This window comes from Mobula birostris, chromosome 15 (genome assembly GCF_030028105.1).
Source record: "Mobula birostris isolate sMobBir1 chromosome 15, sMobBir1.hap1, whole genome shotgun sequence".
In the NCBI taxonomy this organism is placed as follows: domain Eukaryota; kingdom Metazoa; phylum Chordata; class Chondrichthyes; order Myliobatiformes; family Myliobatidae; genus Mobula; species Mobula birostris.
The window spans coordinates 60,369,021-60,387,981 of record NC_092384.1 but is presented as its reverse complement, the minus strand read 5'-3'; the positions used below and the strand labels follow the sequence as shown (position 1 = coordinate 60,387,981).

Genomic DNA, 18,961 nt, shown 5'->3' with positions numbered 1-18,961 from the left:
TGAACCTAACGTGCATTCTTGGGAGGAAGCTGGAGCACCTGCGGGCAACCACTGGGGAACTGTGCAGATTCTGTCCAGACAGTACACAGGGGTAAGATTGAATAGATGCAAGTCAGCAGCATTAACAATTGCAAGATCATGCTGTCCTAAGCGCATGCATCATTGACCTGATAGATTAACTGATTGATTTTTTTTTTCTCTGCACTGATGCTGATTGACTACCCAATTTTTAAAGGTGCATTGAGTCCTATTTCTCAGAAATTTATTTGTATTACAATTAGATACATACTGTTTAGACAATTAGTCAAATCTTTAAGAGAGTTTTATGATGACAAAAAGAAAGGGTCTTAACAAATAAACGAAATTATTTCCAAAGTAAACAGCTCCATCAAATCTGTTCATTTATTTGAGGAAAATTTAGTATACTTGCATAAAGCTTTGTACAAGATGTCTCGCACCACAAGATGATACTTTGTATCAATAGAAATGGTAAATGCTTGGGTAGAATCTGGTTTCAACCCCACAATCCAAATCTAGTTTATCACTGAAGGTATTTTCACAGTTAACAGATATTACCCTCTTGAGAAAATCTGTAGATGCTGAAAATCCAAAACAGCGCACACACAATGCGGGAGGAACTCAGTAGGTCAAGCAGCACTTATGGAAAAGAATAAACAGTTGATGTTTCTGGCTGAGACCTTTCTTTACCCTGACTTTTTTTAAAACTTAATTTTAAGTAGTGGTCTGGGTAGTGGTAGTGTCGAGAATACTGGAAGTTTGTAGATGATGCCGAAGTTTTGACAGCTGACAGTGTAGTCAAATTTCAGATGTATTCAGATGTGCTGTAGAATGGGAGATGGTGTTTAATTTGGTGTTTTGCATATTGGTTAAATCAATATTATAAAGAGATTATGAAGGAAAAACATCCAGGTGATGCTGTTTGCAGATTATGAAACTTCAGTGACTTATGGAGAAACTGGCAAAAGCTATAGTTAAAACTGGAAATGATTGGAAAAACAAAGAAACTCTACACTTTTTTCTAATGAATTATCAATGATCAGAAATTAACTGAGGCTGCTTGAATATTTCTAGAATTTTCTTTATTTCAGATTTCTGGTATCTAATGTAACCCAATCCTTTGCTAACTTTATGTAAAACTATATCAAAGGACTATGAACATTTGAGAAGCTGCCTGTCAGAGTTACCCACGCCCAGTTTTAGTTTTACTCTCTAGTGTTCCCTGGACTTGGAAACGGTCCAAAGGAGATTCAGAAGAATGACTGCCAACCTAAAGATTCAGAGCTCATATAACAGACTTGAAGATCTTTGTCTGTTTGCATTTAAGAACTAAACTTTCTCTACCCCAAGTCAAAGTTGGTCCCAAATTGAGTACAACTTGGGGGAAACTTACATTCTGCAACTTTCTTTGTATTCAGCAGACGACCTTATGGTGCCACTTCCACTGAATGTCTGCTGCTTCTGGTGTTCCTGGCCAACCTCCCAACCAAGTACTTATTTTGAATCTGCTGCGTTTGAGATTTGTTGGAATCAGGTGCCCTGATACAGTTTGTTTCATTTCTCTTTTAATTGTCTAATATCTCTATAAATTTAGAAATGTACTTTTCCACTTGCTACTTAGCCAAATTTAAAAGTTTTTCCATGATTTGTTATGTTATTGCACTTAACCATTCTGGGAAGATTTGAACACAATGGAATAGATACTCTAACAAAGGTTCAGTATGGGCTAATTCCCCAATGGAATTGACTCCAGACAACATCCATGCAAAGGTGAAGAAGAAAATGGAAAAAAAAGCAATGGGATGCATAAATATCAAAGGGAGAAACCAAACAGTGAGTTTCAATATTCAAACTTTATGGTTTTGTGACTTAAAACACATACAGACAGCTATAAACTATAATCTCAAATGTCTTTGATCCAATTTCCTCTTATTCAAAATGCTCCAGATTGATTTAAAACTATTTGTAAATTCTTTCTAAACTTCAATATTTTCTTGCCTAGTTTAAAAATATTCATTGAAAATTCAGACTGTTTAATTTGAATTTGGTATGAAAAATATTTTGACTTTTTGGCTAATTACTGTTCAGTACTGTATCATGTATTAAAGCTAACCTTGTGCAATTCATTGATTAGTGTAGAAACAGAGTCAGAATTGCACACTTAACAGGTCCTTTGTCCCAACTTGTCCATATGTATCAAGTTGTCCACTTGAGCTATTCCCAGTTTCTACAGACACTCCTATAAATGATAACTGTGATATTTAAGCAACTTGGAAAATGAATAGAATGGGAAGTAATTAACTCAGATGTCATTGACCAAACTTGAAATACCAACATATACTTAAAAATTGGCTTGGAAGCTTAAAAAGTAAATTGAGATTTAAGTGCACGCCAGACTACCTGTTTTGTTGGATTATACAGTATGTTGGACAGTGTACTATTATTCACAAATTCCTAGCTACCCTCTGATTAGGGAAGTCAATGTCACTCAGTGAATATTACTCAACTAGAAAGGAAATCACAATTTAATCTGAACTCCATAACACCTTTTGTACAATTCAATTCATCTTCCTGAAAAGGTTCATTGATAGAAGTCAACCCATTTTCACCAGGGAATCAGCTTTATTATTGCAGCAACTGGTTGTGTCCTTCCAAGGGTGAGAACCTATAGTCATTTGGAATCTTATATTTAAGGAGATAAGTCATTGACCTATTTACCAAAAAAAGTGTTTGTTTTCATTTGTTTATTTAAGTGCACTAGTGTGAATGAGAGATTAGTTTGTTAAATAAATCTAAAATGGAAAACTGTACTAGTACCAGTAATAGTGATCACAGTGTCCATCAAGTTCACTAGAGAGAAAATATTAGAACATTTTCTGCTCCTTAACTTGTCTGGTTTATATGCATGCTCTCAGATAACTGACCTAAAATGGTCCAGGAAACCATCTGGTACAGTTATAGAATGATTATAAATTATAGCCAAGCCAGTGTAAAAATATTAAAAATAATCAACAATCTTTAATGATTACCAAAGTTTTTGTAAATTTAGAAACTACAGTTTATTGAAGTGGTGCAAGATGAGAAATATCATAAGTACATAGTTCTTCCAAAATACGAGGGGTGATTGATAAATTCATGGCCTAAATTAGGAGTCAATTGTAGAAAACCTAGCGCATTTATTTTTCAATATAGTCCCCTCCTCCTACTTACACACTTAGCCCAGCGGTCGTGGAGCATACGGATCCCTTCTTTGTAGAAGTCAGTGTCTTGGATCTCCAGAAAGTGGTCCACAGCAAGGGTGATTGATAAATTTGTGGCCTAAGGTAGAAGATGAGTTATTAACTTCAGACTTTCTGCATAATCACTCAAAGAGTTGACCTGCACTTGTATGTAATGAGAGCTGTATAACTCATCTCCTTCTACCTTAGGCCACGAACTTATCAATTACCCCTGCTGTGGACCACTTTCTGGAGGTTCAATATGCCAACTTCTTCTACAAAGCAGGGATCCGTATGCTCTACGACCGCTGAACTAAGTGTGTACATGTAGAAGGGGACTATGTTGAAAAACAAATGTGCTAGGTTTTCTAAAATTGACTCCTACCTTAGGCCATGAACTTATCAATCACCCTTCAGATGAGATTTCTTGATTCATAAATTTTGTTTTCAAACATTTTTGTTGATAGCATCAAAAGGGCATGTTGTGAAATTGCTGGTGAATGGAGAATTGGACTTGCATTTTAAAAAAACAGTACAGTAATGGAACAGGCCTACTGACCCATAATGTCTGCACTGAACAAGACACTAAATTAATCTAATTCTCTTCTGCTTGTACATAGACCATATCTCTCCATTCGCTGCATATTCATGTCAATCTAACACTTCTTAAAAGTCACTATTTTATCTGTTTCCACCACATCTCCCAGCCACCATAAATCTTTGAGTTCCTTTATCATCTCTACCCCTCCACCCCCAATAACCTCATTCAACTCTGCAGTGATCTCTCACTTTTCCAAATTGCCATGCACTGTAAGAATGCCTATAAATCCACAACTCTGGGAAGAAATTGAGAAACTGGGATGTATTCCTCCAGCAATTGTCACAACATTCCATTTAGAATGTATTAACTTAAATGCACTCTTTACAAACATTAAAAAAAAACACTTGTGAGAATTATAGTAACAGCCTGTGGACGTGTATCAACAAATAAACTGAAAATACTTAGAAACTATAGAAAAAATACAGCACAGAAACAGGCCTTTTGGCCCTTCTTGGCTGTGCCGAACCATTTTCTGCCTTGTCCCACTGACCTGCACACGGACCATATCCCTCCGTACACCTCCCATCCATGTATCTGTCCAAGAAGCCTCCCCTAATGTTCCCTTTAAACTTTTCCCCCTCGCCCTTAACCCATGTCCTCTGTTTTTTTTCTCCCTTTGCCTCAGTAGAAAAAGCCTGCTTGCATTCATTCTATCTATACCCATCATAATTCTATATACCTCTATCAAATCTCTCCTCATTCTTCTACGTCTCAAGTCCCGGCAACATCCTTGTAAACCTTCTCTGCACTCTTTCAACTTTATTAATATCCTTCCTGTAATTTGGTGACCAAAACTGAACACAATACTTGAGATTCGGCCTCACCAATGCCTTATACAACCTCATCATAGCATTCCAGCTCTTATACTCAATACCTTGATTAATAAAGGCCAATGTACCAAAAGCTCTCTTTACGACCCTACCTACCTGTGACGCCACTTCCAAGGGAATTTTGTATCTGTATTCCTAGATCCCTCTGTTCTACTGCACTCCTCAGTGCCTTGCCATTTACCCTGTATGTTCTACCTTGTTTTGTCCTTCCAAAGTGCAATACTTCATACTTGTCTGTATTAAATGCCATCTGCTATTTTTCAGCCCATTTTTCCAGCTGGTCCAAGTGATTTTGATGATAATTTTTAAATTGCACCGGCTGTGTGTTCAATTACTGATCATGTGTCTGTGTCTGAGTTAACGGTGGTGTTGAGGTTCAAAGTACAGCAATGCTGGGTATCAAACCATTATTGCATGTTGATTAGCCAAAATAATTGATCTAACAATTGATTCTTCTGCTTTTTACTTAATCCCTCAAATATTTTCCAGTGTGCTCGTTTGATAAAAGTGCTTGGGTAAAGGTTTAGAACCAGTTTGGCAATGTTCATTCTTAAAAATGCAAGGACTGGAGTCAAATTTTACACCTTCAGTATTGTAAATATCCAGTGTGTGATTGGCTGATATGTGGCATTCTGCACGGCCCCTTTCCAAGTCTCACTCACTTTCCTTGCCCTTTTGTGATGAAGATTTGTAAATAACAACATTCCCTAATCCAATTTAGGTTATGTAACATCGTTAGTACCTCCTGGAAACAAAGGCAGTCCCCTTGAGTGTAATTTCACTGATTCAGTAGAATAAGTCTTCATGTCAATCAGCATTACATTTCACAAACGTTTAAGTTTCATAAAATGGAGGTGTACGTTCCTGTAACATATATTTAGTAGGTTCACAAGGTTAATTCCCAGGATGGCAGGACTGTCATATGTTGAAAGATTGGAGCGACTGGGCTTGTATACACTGGAATTTAGAAGGATGAGAGGGGGATCTGATTGAAACATATAAGATTATTAAGGGATTGGACACGCTAGAGGCAGGAAACATGTTCCCAATGTTGGGGGAGTCCAGACCAGAGGCCACAATTTGAGAATAAGGGGTAGGCCATTTAGAACTGAGTTGAGGAAAAACTTTTTCACCCAGAGAGTTGTGGATCTGTGGAATGCTCTGCCTCAGAAGGCAGTGGAGGCCAATTCTCTGGATGCTTTCAAGAAAGAGTTAGATAGTGCTCTTACTGATAGCGGAGTCAATGGATATGGGGGGGAAGGCAGGAACGGGGTACTGATTGTGGATATCAGCTATGATCACAGTGAATGACGGTGCTGGCTCGCAGGGCCGAATGACCTATTCCTGCACCTATTGTCTATTGTCATTCCAATTTATATGGATGACTTAGCAATTTGGACTGGTTTTCTTTTCAGCAGCTGCCAGCCATATCCTTTCAATTAGCTTCAATAGCTCCAAAGCAAAGAACACTGACGAGGCCAAGCCAATCAAGAATAGCAGGTCTGTAAAAGATTAAGAATGCAATCAATCTGATTAGATCCTAAAGAATAAACAGAATGCTCAGTAGATTCTTACTTCAGTAGTATTTTAGACCAAGTTATTTATAATGTCTATATTCTTTCCGGATAGGATAAATAAACTTTGAGAATTACTGTACAATCTGAACCTTAGTTGCTGGATACAGGTGCGACTAAAAATCTTTCCGTGTACTACAATATAATAAAGATTATTTTAACTTGCATAATTAATTTCCAAGTGTCATTTTCTTCTATGTTCAGTTTGTTGCACTTTGTCCATATTTACTATAATAATGGTATATCATATCCCATCCCTATAGCTAATAACCACTTTCAAAATGATTGCTTTATTTTCTAGTATTAAAAGATGAAATACTCTGCCAAGGGATTAGAATCAGGTTTATTATCATCGGCATGTGACATGAAATTTGTTAATTTAGCAGCAGCAGTTCAATGCAATACGTAATCTAGCAGAGAGAGAGGAAAATAATAAAACTAAAACAATAAATAAACAAGAAAATCAATTAGGTATATTGAATAGATTTAAAATGTGCAAAAACAGAAATGCTGTATATTTTTTAAAAAGTGACGCAGTGTCCAAAGTTTAAATGTCCATTTAGGAATCGGATGGCAGAGGGGAAGAAGCTGTTCCTGAATTGCTGAGTAAAATAAAATTAACTTTACTGGAAACAACTTAAGTACAATAAAAGCTAGACTATGCTCACTGAACAGAGATATAAAAATAGGGAACATTTTTCTATAAAAATAAAATTTTGAATGTAAATAAAAAATGAATAGGCACTAAAACCTCTCCGATTACATACCAAGTGGCCCAAGGTTCTCTGTTTGGAAGACTCTTTGTAGAGGCGGGAAATAGATGACAGCCATTTGCCCAAGAAGTGAGCCAAGCACCGTGTAAGCAAATGCATGGTTACGGAATAGGCCTATTTCACAGATTGATTTTGTCTAGAAATGAGAACAAAATTGGTTCAAATTATGTGAATCTTTATAACTCAGTGTTAAGACCCACATGCATTTTGTATTTACTTCTGAAAACCTGCTCTGTAAGGATGTTATCAGTTTTATTCAAGTGGTAGGTAATAGCAAACTTCAATGTAAAAGTCCAACAACATACCCTGGTGTTTCAATTGAATTACCATTGCCATATATCTCACTGGGCTATTGCTGTTGACTAGAAACTCAACTGGACCAACTATATCACTGTAGTTGCAAGACCCAGTCAGAGTTTGGGAATCCTACAGCAATTGACTCGCCTTCAGACCAAAGCCTTTTTTTCATCTACAAGGCAGAAATCAGGACTCTGAGCCTGCAACTCATTAGAAGCACAACACAATCTGATCAAAACAGCTCACTGACTAACATCTCATTGAACCCCAATAACAGTCACTTCCTACACCTCTGACTTACAGTGTGAACCATCCAGTGCCAGTAATTCGAAAGCACTTCCCAAACCTGCAACCTGAAGCACAGAGAGCTATATGCTTCATATGACACAGGTACATGGAAACATACATTGAAATATCATTTTGTGTCAATGACCAACACAGCCAGAGGAGAGTGCTGAGGCCAGCCTGCGAGTGTCACCACACTTCCAGTGTCAAACTAGCATGCCCACGACTCATTAACCCCAACTGTACGGAATATGGGATGAAACCGGAGCACCTGGATGAAATGCACGTGGTCACAGGGAGAATATAGAAACTTATTACATCCAGCCCCGATCGGGGGTTGTTGGTGGTGTAAAGTGTTGCGCTAACCACTACACTAGTGGTGATGTCTGTCTTATCCAACGATGACAGGAAACCTGAGTGGGACAGTATTTAAAGCAGAAGAGCCATCACACTGGGGCAGTTCCATTCTCTCAACTTTGCAAGTCTGGGTCAAGTGGTTTCAAGTAGTGCCATGTCACAGTAAGGAGAGCACATGGATGGCACCACCACCACTAGCGTACTCTCCTAGTCACAAACCATTTAATATTGCTGTTATTTCATTTTTGCTCACTTTAGTCCTGGAACTCTTTATCCAGCACCTTAGTGTTGGTACTTTCGGCTGATGGACTGTGGTGATTCAAATGAGGGCTCATCACCTCCTTCACCATTCAGTTAGGGATGGACAATAAAAGCTGACGTAGCTAGCTAAACCATACCCTAAAGCAAAAGGAACAAAAGCCAAATGGTATAATATGATCCAATTCTTCATTTGCATGTGAAAGTGCAGATGTGGTCTTGGTTTGACTTGTCACTCAAAAGGTGGCTCCTTCCTTGGTAATATGCCAGCTTAGAGTTTGCTTGTCATAAGAATAAGACATGAATACAGACCCTGGTGTCAAGTGCTTCCATTAAAAAATTGACACTTAAAACTTACACAGATCAATTCTAAAATAATTAAGTATTGCCTAGTACCTGTGAGCGGCAACTTAGAGCATTGAACATATCGAAGAAGACAAAGCAGGTGAATGCCATGGTTGTGGTCCTTGAGGAAATCTTCCCTTCTGGAAGCTATTTTAAATAAAATAAAAGATTTAAGGTTACATAACCATAAAATTAATAGAGGCATAGAGCAATACAGCATGGATACAGGCCTTACAGTCCAACAAGCCCATGCCAACCATGGTGCCTACCTAGTCAGTCCCAATTTTCTGCATTTGTCCCATATCCCTCCAAGCCCTATCCTAGTGCTTCTTAAATGATAGTATTGTAGCTACCTCAATCACTTCCTCTGGCAATTTGTTCCATACATTTGTCTCCCTCTGTGTGAAAAAGTCCTTTCTCTATCCCCTCTCAACCCAAGCCATGCTCCCTAGTTTTGGTATTGCCTACCCTATCATCCACCTTATCTAACCCTCTCATAATTTTAAACATTTCTCTAAGGTTATCCCCATTCTTGTGTTCCAAGAAATGAAGACCTACCATGGCACACCTCTCCCTATAACTCAGGTCCTCTAGGCCTGGCAATATCTTCAGATCCTTTCCGCACTCTTTCCAGCTAATACTCTTTAAGACTACTGCTCATCTCAGCCTTTCAGGTAGACTGAAATATAGAAAGAAATTAGAGACTGAAATAAAAGCAAAGAGTGCTTTGCATCCTCCACACATTGGGCGGGCCATGATTAGGTCGGTTGCTGGGGTGACATAGGCTAAAAGCCTACTCTGTGCTGTAGTGCTAAATAAATAAACAAACAAACAAAAATAAATAAATAATGAACCAGATTCTGATTCTACATGATCCAAAAGCACAGCTGGGAACTAGGCACATTGTAGAATCAATGGGAGCATTTTAGTGTGGCCTCCACTGTACAATGGCACAGAACACATTGAATTCTGAAAGACATCCCCATTTTTTCACTTCTCAATTTACAAGTGGGTTATCATTCCCCAAAATAATAATGAACAGGTTACATTTTGTAGAGCATTGATTGAATAGAGGAAGCATGAATATAGATTATTTGATTGAGATTCAGGCAGTTAATAATAGATTATTTATTAAAGTTTGTAATTGTACACACCTCTTTCCAATAAACAAAAAGTGTACCACTCATCATTATAACTGATGAGAATAATATTTTCATAATTAGGCTCTTATTCAGAATAGAGTCATTCATATTTCTTGGAGGCTGTTTAATTGCATTCTTATCAACTGGTTCAACACCCAAGCTATTGAAAGAAGAGCAGAAATAAATTATCAGCCAAATGCATATCCAACATGCTTAATTTTTAGAGAGACACAAGAGACTGCAAATGCTGGAATCTGGAACAAAAAATAAACTTTATTTATTTTCTACTCATCTGGATGCTCCGTAGTCAACCAGAATTATTAATTCTTTGGTAAAAATATATATTTAGTGTATGAGAAATGGAAGGGATGGTGGGATTTCTCAGAGGTCTGGTACAGAGTCAATGATCTAAACTGATACGCTTATTTTTTTCGCATGTATTGAGGTGCAGTGAAATGTCACCCATAGAGATCATTTCATCACATTGGTACATCAAGTTAAAACAAGGCAAAAACAATAAGAAACTGCAGAAAATATTGTTATAGTTACAAAGTGCTGTGCAGGCAGACATTAAGGTGCAAGGCCATAACAGTTAGATTGTGAAGTCCAGAGTTCATCCCATTTCACAGTTCAAAGTAAATTTATTATCAAAGTACATGTACATATGCAACCCTGAGATTCATTTTCTTGTGGGCATACTCAGTAAACCCAGGAACCAATAGAAAAGGGCGGACAAACAACCAATATGCAAAAGATAACAAGCCATGCAAATACAAAAAGAAAGAGAAAGAAGAAGTAAGCAGTAAGTGTCAAGAGCACGAGATGAAGAGTCCTTAGGCTGTGAAGACAGTTCAGTGTTTGGGCATGTGAAGTTGAGTGATGGTATCCCCACTAGTTCAAGAGCCTGATCATTCCTGAACCTAGTAGTGCGAGTCCTAAAGCTCCTGTATCTTCTTCCTGATGGCAGCAGCAAGAAGAGATCATGACCTGGCTGGTGGGGTCCCTGATGATATATGCTGCATTATTGTGACAGCGCTCCATGTAGGTGTGCTCAATAGAAGGGAAGACCTTATCGCAATGAAATAGGTGATTATACATTTCAATTCATATATAATAGTATTTACACTGGTATTTAAAACCTTAATTCCCACACCACCAGGTTCAGGAACAGCTATTTTCCTACCACTTTAGTGGGATTTTGGGGTCCAGATCTAAAGCCCCAAAAAAGGTGGCTATACAGATTGGTAAAGAAGGCATTTCAAATACTTGTTTATATCAGTTGAGGCATTGGGTTCAAGAGTTGGGAAGTGACATTGCAGCATTATAAAACTAGTTAGGCTGCATCTGGGTTATTGATTCAACTCTGATTACCTCATAGGATGTTCATAAAGGCCTTGGAGAAGGGCAGAAGAGGATTACCAGGGTTCTGCCTGGATTAGAGGCAATGTGCTATTAGGAGAGGATGGACAAACTTGGGTTGTTTTCTCTGCAGCAGTGGCAGCTGGGGGGGGGGGGGGAATCTGGTGGAGATTTAAAAGGTTATGAGAAACACAGATGTGCTTCTCACAGGGATGAAATGTCCAATATTGGAGAACATATATTTAAGACAGAAGGGTGTAAGAGAGGTGTGGGGCAATTTTTAAAATATAAACACAGAATGGTGGGTGCCTGGAGTGGTGGTAATAGAGGCAAATATGACAGATGCTTTTACATAGGCACAGAAATGTGCGGAGAATAGAGAAGTATGGACATTTTGTAGGCAGAGGGGATTAGTTTAGTTAGGCTTTTAGTTTCTGGTTTAATACATTTGGTGCAACATTGTGGGCAAAGGGCCTGTCCCAGTTCTATGTTACTGTGAGATTCTTGAATTGACCTACACTGATGTCTTGTTTTGCACAGTCTTTTTCTCTCATTATCTTGTAAAACAGTATAGTGCACGGCTGCGTAGAGATACCAAAGGGGGTGTAAGGTGCTCCATCCCTTCGCTAGCTGCAGGTCACCCTTGGGTGAGATGTAGCACCTGCTTAGCCCCCTTCCCCCCCACACCCAAATCACAGTCATGTGAAGCCTTGGGAGCAGGTGGTGTGGACGGTCATATGAGCAGCTCGTGCATATCATAACTCCCTGTTGTGTGACCACTGACCCCAGGCAGATGGTCTCTGAGGAGTATTGATAATAGCTGGGGTCACCTGTCTTGTAAAGACACTGCCCAAAAGAAGGCAATGGCAAGCCACTTCTGCAGAAAAATTTGCTAAGAACAATCATGATTGTAGACCATGATCGGAAGCGGAAGAGGAAGAGGATGAGGATGTGGAAGTGGAAGGATTTCTGTTCTGTGTGTTGTCTGAATTTACATGCCTATGAAGCTGCTGAAAGCAAGTTTTTGTTGTACCTATACTTCACTCTACTTGTGTACAAGGCAACAAACTTGACTTGGCTTGACACAATGACTTGGAACATCTCAAGTGTATTTTTATTTCTAAGTCCAGTGTTTACTCTTCCTGAAGGTTTTACTTGATATTTGTATAGCAGTGTTAGGTTAGAATATCTTGAAGAATAGGCCCATGCTGCATGGGGTTTTGCAGAGCAAGCGTTGATTCTAAGGTGGTCTCTAAGACCATGAAAGGGGAGGTGATATTATGAGAATATTTCCCCTGGTTAGTGAATCAAGAGCTAGTGAGCATTCTTGTAAAATAAGACTATTCATTAAGATAGGGATGAGGAGAAATTTCTTTATTTGGAGACAGCACAGTAACAGGTCTTCCTGCCCACCCAGATACATACTGACTAATTATCCTACTAATCTGTATGTCTTTGGAACATGGGGAAAAAACAGAGCACCCAGAGGAAACCCACATAGCAACAGGGAGAACATACAAACTCCTTGCAGTAAGTGGTGGAATTGACCTGGGTCTCTGAAGCTGTAATAGCATTACACCAACTGCTGCATTACTATGCCGTCCCATAATTCTTTCAGAAGATTCGGAATCTTTGAAGATCTCTACCCTGCACAAGTCATGAGTATATACAAAGTTGAGGGAGACAAGTTTCTCCACCTTAAGGGAATCACGAATGATAGGGGTTAGATAGGAAAGTGAATTGATAAGGTTCAGATCAACAGTTATTGTATCTTACTGCAAGATCAAGGGGTTTCGCATGTGCTACTGCTCCCTGGTTTCCTATGTAATCCAACTTCATCTTTAAACTTCAGCTTTAAAGTTACAGCACAATGGACTATGCTTAAGGTGTGGAGGGGGATGAAAGGGACAGTGTCACTTCATCCCGAGCAGCTGCGTAACAGAGGACTCCCCGATCTATGGGCTGTTCTCGGGGATGCACACGGAGACCAACATCTGGTGCTGCTGGCAGCTCATCAACTCGGTGAAGGGCGCTCTGGTCGGCCCGAAACTTGATGGTCTACCAGCACATGGAGATGTCCGTGGGAGAACGCTGCCAACTGGCACATTCTCGGCTGCAGGATTACGTGCTGAGGGACGCACTCAAACTTGGGGCAGCCACCGCAAGGGCCTGGCGGGGAAGGACCACGGTTTAGGGTTCTTCTCCCGTGGGAGTGGGAGGGGTCGGGTGGTGGGGACTATACCCCTCAACAATAGTGTGGAAAAGATGAAACAAAAGAGTGCCACGTGGGTGGCTAAAAGTGTAGAAATGTAAAGCCCATAATGGAAACATCTGTAAAGGATTGAGAGTCCTTGAATGGTTTATTGTACATAATTTTATTTTTGAATAAAGTATATTTTGTTTAAAAAAAAAGACTATGCTTAACATGATGCCAAAGTACACAGACAGGTTTATGGTAATAGCGTGAAATGAGGAATCTCACAGAGCAATAAAAGCACGACAAGGAAAGGCATCGACCTCCACGGACAACAGGGAAATGTGATTGGATTACTTCTTTACAACAAAATAGGTTGCAGAAACAAACCCAGAAAACAATGTAGAGACAAAAGCATAGAACACATATGATGAAATGATTCAGGTGAGGTAAGTGGTGATGTCATGAGCCACATGAGGTCTACAGAGGAGTGGTGCTTGCTGCTCTGAGGTAAATTAGGGTGGATAAAACCCCAGGGCCTTACAGGGTGCCCCCTTGTGGAAGGCTAGTGCACAAATTACAGGGGCCTTAGCTGAGGTACTTAAAACTTCCTCAGCCATGGGTGTGGTTCTGAAAGATTGGAGGAAAGATTTGACATTGGCTTCATAGTTAAAAGCTGGAGGGTTGTAGTAGTTGGTTGATTTTCTAACAGGAGGCCTGTGACTAGTCGTGCACTGCAGGGATCAGTGCTGAGTCCATTGTTGTTTGTCATCTGGATTAGCAGATTTGTGAATGACAGAAGGAAGGACAATGAGGAAGGCTATCAAAGCTTGCAGTGGGATCTGGATTAGATGGAAAATGGACTTATGGAATTTAAGGTGAGCAGTTGTACTTTGGGAGGACAAACTAAGGTAGGAATTACACAGCAAATAGAAAGATACTGAGGGGTGTGGTAGAACAGAAGGATCTGACGATACAGATACACAGGTCATTAAAAGTGGCTTCACAGGTAGACAGGTTCACAAAGAGCTTTTGGCACATTGGCCTTCATAAATCAAAACACAGAGTACAGGAGATGGGTTGTTGTGTTGAAGTTGTACAAGATGTTGATGAGGCCTAATTTGGAGTATTGTGTGCAGTATTGGTTACCTACCTACCTACAGGAAAGATATAGATAAGAATGAAAAAATACAGGGAAAATATACAAGAATATTTCCAGACTTGAAACATAGAAAACGTACAGTACAATACAGGCCCTTCGGCCCTCAATGCTGTGCCGAACATGTACTTACTTTAGAAATTACCTAGGGTTACCCCTAGCCCTCTATTTTTCTAAGCTCCTTCTACCCATCCAGGAGTCTCTTAAAAGACCCTATCGGATCAGCCTCCACGACCATCACCGGCCGCCCATTCCCCACACTCACCACTCTCTGCATAAAAAAAAACTTACCCCTGACATCTCCTCTGTACCTGCTTCCAAGCACCTTAAAACTGTGCCCTCTCATGTTAGCTATTTCAGCCCTGGGAAAAAGCCTCTGACTATCCACACGATCAATGCCTCTCATCATCTTACAACCTCTATCAGGTCACCTCTCATCCTCCCTCATTCCAAGGACAAAAGACTGAGTTCACTCAACCTATTCTCATAAGGCATGCTCCCCAATCCAGGCAACATCCTTGTTAATCTCCTCTGCACCCTTTCTATCGTTTCCACGTCCTTCCTGTAGTGAGGTGGCCAGAACTGAGTACAGTACTCCAAGAGGAGCCTGACCAGGGTCCTATATAGCTGTAACCTTACCTCATGGCTCTTAAACTCAATCCTGCGGTTGATGAAGGCCAATGCACCGTATGCCTTCTTAATCACAGAGTCAACCTGTGCATCAGTTTTGAGTGTCCTATGGACTCAGACCCCAAGATCCCTCTGATCCTCCACACTACCAAGAGTCTTACCATTAATACTATATTCTGCCATCATATTTGACCTACCAAAATGAACCATCTCACACTTATCTGGGTTGAACTCCATCTACCACTTTTCAGCCCAGTTCGGCATCCTATCGATGTCCTGCTGTAACCTCTGACAGCCCTCCACACTATCCACAACACCTCTAACCTTTGTGTCATCAGCAAATTTACTAACCTTTCACTCCACTTCCTCATCCAGGTCATTTATAAAAATCACGAAGAAAAGGGGTCCCAGAATGGATCCCTGAGGCACTCCACTGGTGACCGACCTCCATGCAGAATATGACCCATCTACATCCACTCTTTGCCTTCTGTGAGCAAGCCAATTGTGGATCCACAAAGCAAGGTCCCCTTGGATCCCATGCCTCCTTACTTTCTCAATAAGCCTTGCATGCCTTATCAAATGCCTTGCTGAAATCCATATACACTACATCTACTGCTCTACCTTCATCAACGTGTTTAGTCACATCCTCAAAAAATTCAATCAAGCTCGTAAAACATGACCTGCCTTTGACAAAGCATTCATTACTAGGCCATTCATATTATGCCTCTCCAAATGTTTCCCATCAACTATCAACCACTGAAGTAAGACTCACTGGTCTATAACTTCCTGGGCTATCTCTACACCCTTTCTTGAATAAGGGAAAAACATCTGCAACCCTTCAATCCTGCAGAACCGCCCCCATCCCCATTGATGATGCAAAGATCATTGCCAGAGGCTCAGCAATCTCCTCCCCTGCCTCCCACAGTAGCCCCGGGTACATCACATCCGGTCCCAGACACTTATCCAACTTGATGCTTTCCAACAGCTCCAGCACATCCTCTTTCTTAATATCTACATGCTCAAGCTTTTCAATCTGCCGTAAATCATCCCTACATTAGCCAAGATCCTTTTCCATAGTGAATACTGAAGCATTAAGTACCTCTGCCATCTCCTCCGGTTCTATACACACTTTTCCATTGTCACACTTGATTGATCCTATCCTCTCACGTCTTATCCTCTTGCTCTTCACATACTTGTAGAAGGCCTTGGGGTTTTCTTTAGTCCTGCTCGCTAAGGCCTTCTCATGCCCCCTTCTGGCTCTCCTAATTTCATTCTTAAGTTGCTTCTTACTAGCCTTATAATCTTCTAGATCTCTATCATTAACTAGTTTTTTGAACCTTTCTTTTCTTCTTGACTAGATTTTCAACAGCCTTTGTACACCATGGTTCCTGTACCCTTCCATCCTTTCCCTGTCTCATTGGAACATGCCTATGCAGTACACCACACAAATATCCCCTGAACATTTGCCACATTTCTGCCATACATTTCCCTGAAAACATCTGTTCCCAATTTATGCTTCCAAGTTCCTGCCTGATAGCTTCATAATTCCCCTTACTCCAATTAAACACTTTTCTCACTTGTCTGTTCCTATCCCTCTCCAAGGCTATGGTAAAGGAGATAGAATTCTGATCACCATCTCCAAAATGCTCTCCCACTGAGAGACCTGACACCTGACCAGGTTCATTTCCCAATACCAGATCAAGTACCTTCCTGAACACAGCTAACAAACATCACTCCATCTAAACCCCTTGCTCTAAGGGAGATGCCAATCAATATTTGGGAAATTAAAATCTCCCAACATGACAACCCTATTATTATTATTACACCTTTCCAGAATCTGTCTCCCTGTCTGCTCTTCGATGTCCCTGTTACTATTGGGTGGTCTATAAAAAATAGCCAGTAGAGTTGTTGGCCCCTTCCTGTGTCTAACTTCCACCCACAGAGACTCAGTACACAATCCCTCCATGATATTCTCCTTTTCTGCAGCCATGACACTATCTCTGATCAGCAGTGCCATGTCCCCACCTCTTTTGCCTCCCTCCCTGTCCTTTATGAAACATCTAAAGCCTGGTACTCTAAGTAATCATTCCTGCTCCTGAGCCATCCAAGTCTCTGTAGTGGCACACATCATAGCTCCAAGTATTGATCCAAGCACTGGCTCTAAGCTCATCCATTTTGTTCATGATGCTTCTTGTGATAAAACAGACATGTCTCAAACCATTAGTCTGAGCGCATCCCTTCTCTATCACCTCCTTTTCACACTGTCTCCAAGCTCTCGCTATCTGTGAGGCAACTGCCTCTTCCTCTGTCTCTTCAGTTCGGTTCCCACCCCACAGCAATTCTAGTTTAAACTTTCCCCAATTGCCTTAGCAAACCTCCCCGCCAGGATATTGGTCCCCTTTGGATTCATGTGCAACCCGTCCTTTCTGTACAGGTCACGCCTGCCCCAAAAGAGGTCCCAATGATCCAGAAATCTGAATCCCCGCCCCCTGCTCCAACCCCTCAGCCATGCATTTATCCTCCACCTCATTCTATTCCTATACTCACTTTCACGTGGCACAGGCAGTAATCCTGAGATTACTACCTTTGTGGTTCTGCTTCTCAACTTTCAGGACCTCCTCCCTTTTCTTACCTATGTCATTGGTACCAACACGTACCATGACTTCTGGCTGTGCACCTTCCCACTTCAGGATATCATGAACATAATCAGAAACATCCTGGACCCTGCCACCTGAGAGGCAAACTACCATCCGTGTTTCTTTCCTGCATCCACAGAATCACCTGTCTGACCCCCTAACAATAGGGTCCCCTATCTCTGTTGCCTTCTTCCTTTCCCTACCCTTCTGAGCCACAGGGCCAGACTCTGTGCCAGAGGTGCGGCAACTGTTGCTTCCCCCAGGAAGGTCGTCCCCCCAACAGTACTCAAACAGGAGTACTTATTGTTAAGGAGGACAGCCACAGGGGTACTCTCTAGTATCTGACTCTCGCCCTTCCCTCTCCTGTTACCCACTTGTCTGTCTCCCGAGTCCCCGGGGTCACTATTTGCCTATAGCAAGACCCAAGTTATTGGGAAAGGTTGAATAAGTTAAGATTCTGTTCCCTGGAGCATATTAGAATGAGGGGAGATTTGATAAAGGTATAAATTATGAGGGGCGTAGGAGCCATGTATCAGTTTTCTATCTGCATTGTATTCTGTGTTACCCGTTTTTTATGTTCATTATGATAGTTAGTCACATGGATGGAGGCGTGGTAAAAGCAAAGAGTTTGGTAATGTTTCCTGATTTAGTTAGTCAGTTAGAGTTAAGGACAGGTGGGTGTGATATCTCTTTGTTTGCCTCTTAAGTACGCTTAATATTTCTTCAAGATTGTTAGTTTTGCTAGTTGCTTAATAAAGGATTAGATGTATTTTTTCGACGTTGAACCTTATTACAGGGTTGGATCAGAAGGCACATCATACTGGATTAACTCCCCGAACTTGGTCTCTGACAGCGATGCTGGTTTGTTCAGGTAGCAACTACAAGGGGAGTATAAATAGGGCAAATGTAAGTCCCCCCCCCACCCACCCACCAGAGATTGAGTGAGACGAGAACTAGTGGTCATGGCTTAGGATGAAAGGTGAGGTGTTTAAGGAGAACATCTTTACTTGGGGGTGATGAGAGTGTGGAATGAGCTGCCAGTCGAAGTTGTGGATGTGGGTTCGATTTCAACATTTAAAAACAGTTCGGACAAATACATGGATGGGAAGGATATATGAAAGGCTATGGTCCAGTTGCAGATGAATAGGACTTGACAAAATAATAGTTTGTCACAGACAAGAAGGCCCAAATGGCTTGTTTCTGTGCTGTAGTGCTCGAATGCTCAATTCCATTTGCGCACAGACAATTAAGCCCAAGTTATAAATGGAGTATGAAGAAAATTAAA

The 18,961-nt window shown here is 40.7% G+C and overlaps 1 protein-coding gene across 1 annotated transcript in view; it reads right to left on the bottom strand.

The window, feature by feature from the left end:
* Window positions 1–3,620: 3,620 nt before the first annotated feature.
* Window positions 3,621–18,961, bottom strand: part of LOC140210688 (calcium-transporting ATPase type 2C member 2-like) — a 68,945-nt gene continuing 53,604 nt past the window's right edge. Inside the window, exons 24-27 of the mRNA XM_072279878.1 lie at window positions 9,711–9,858; window positions 8,608–8,703; window positions 7,009–7,150; window positions 3,621–6,169 (exon numbers count right to left, since the gene is read on the bottom strand). Of these exons, the coding sequence (XP_072135979.1) occupies window positions 6,054–6,169; window positions 7,009–7,150; window positions 8,608–8,703; window positions 9,711–9,858 (502 nt within the window). The 3' untranslated portion in view covers window positions 3,621–6,053. The remainder of the gene's footprint in view (window positions 6,170–7,008; window positions 7,151–8,607; window positions 8,704–9,710; window positions 9,859–18,961) is intronic.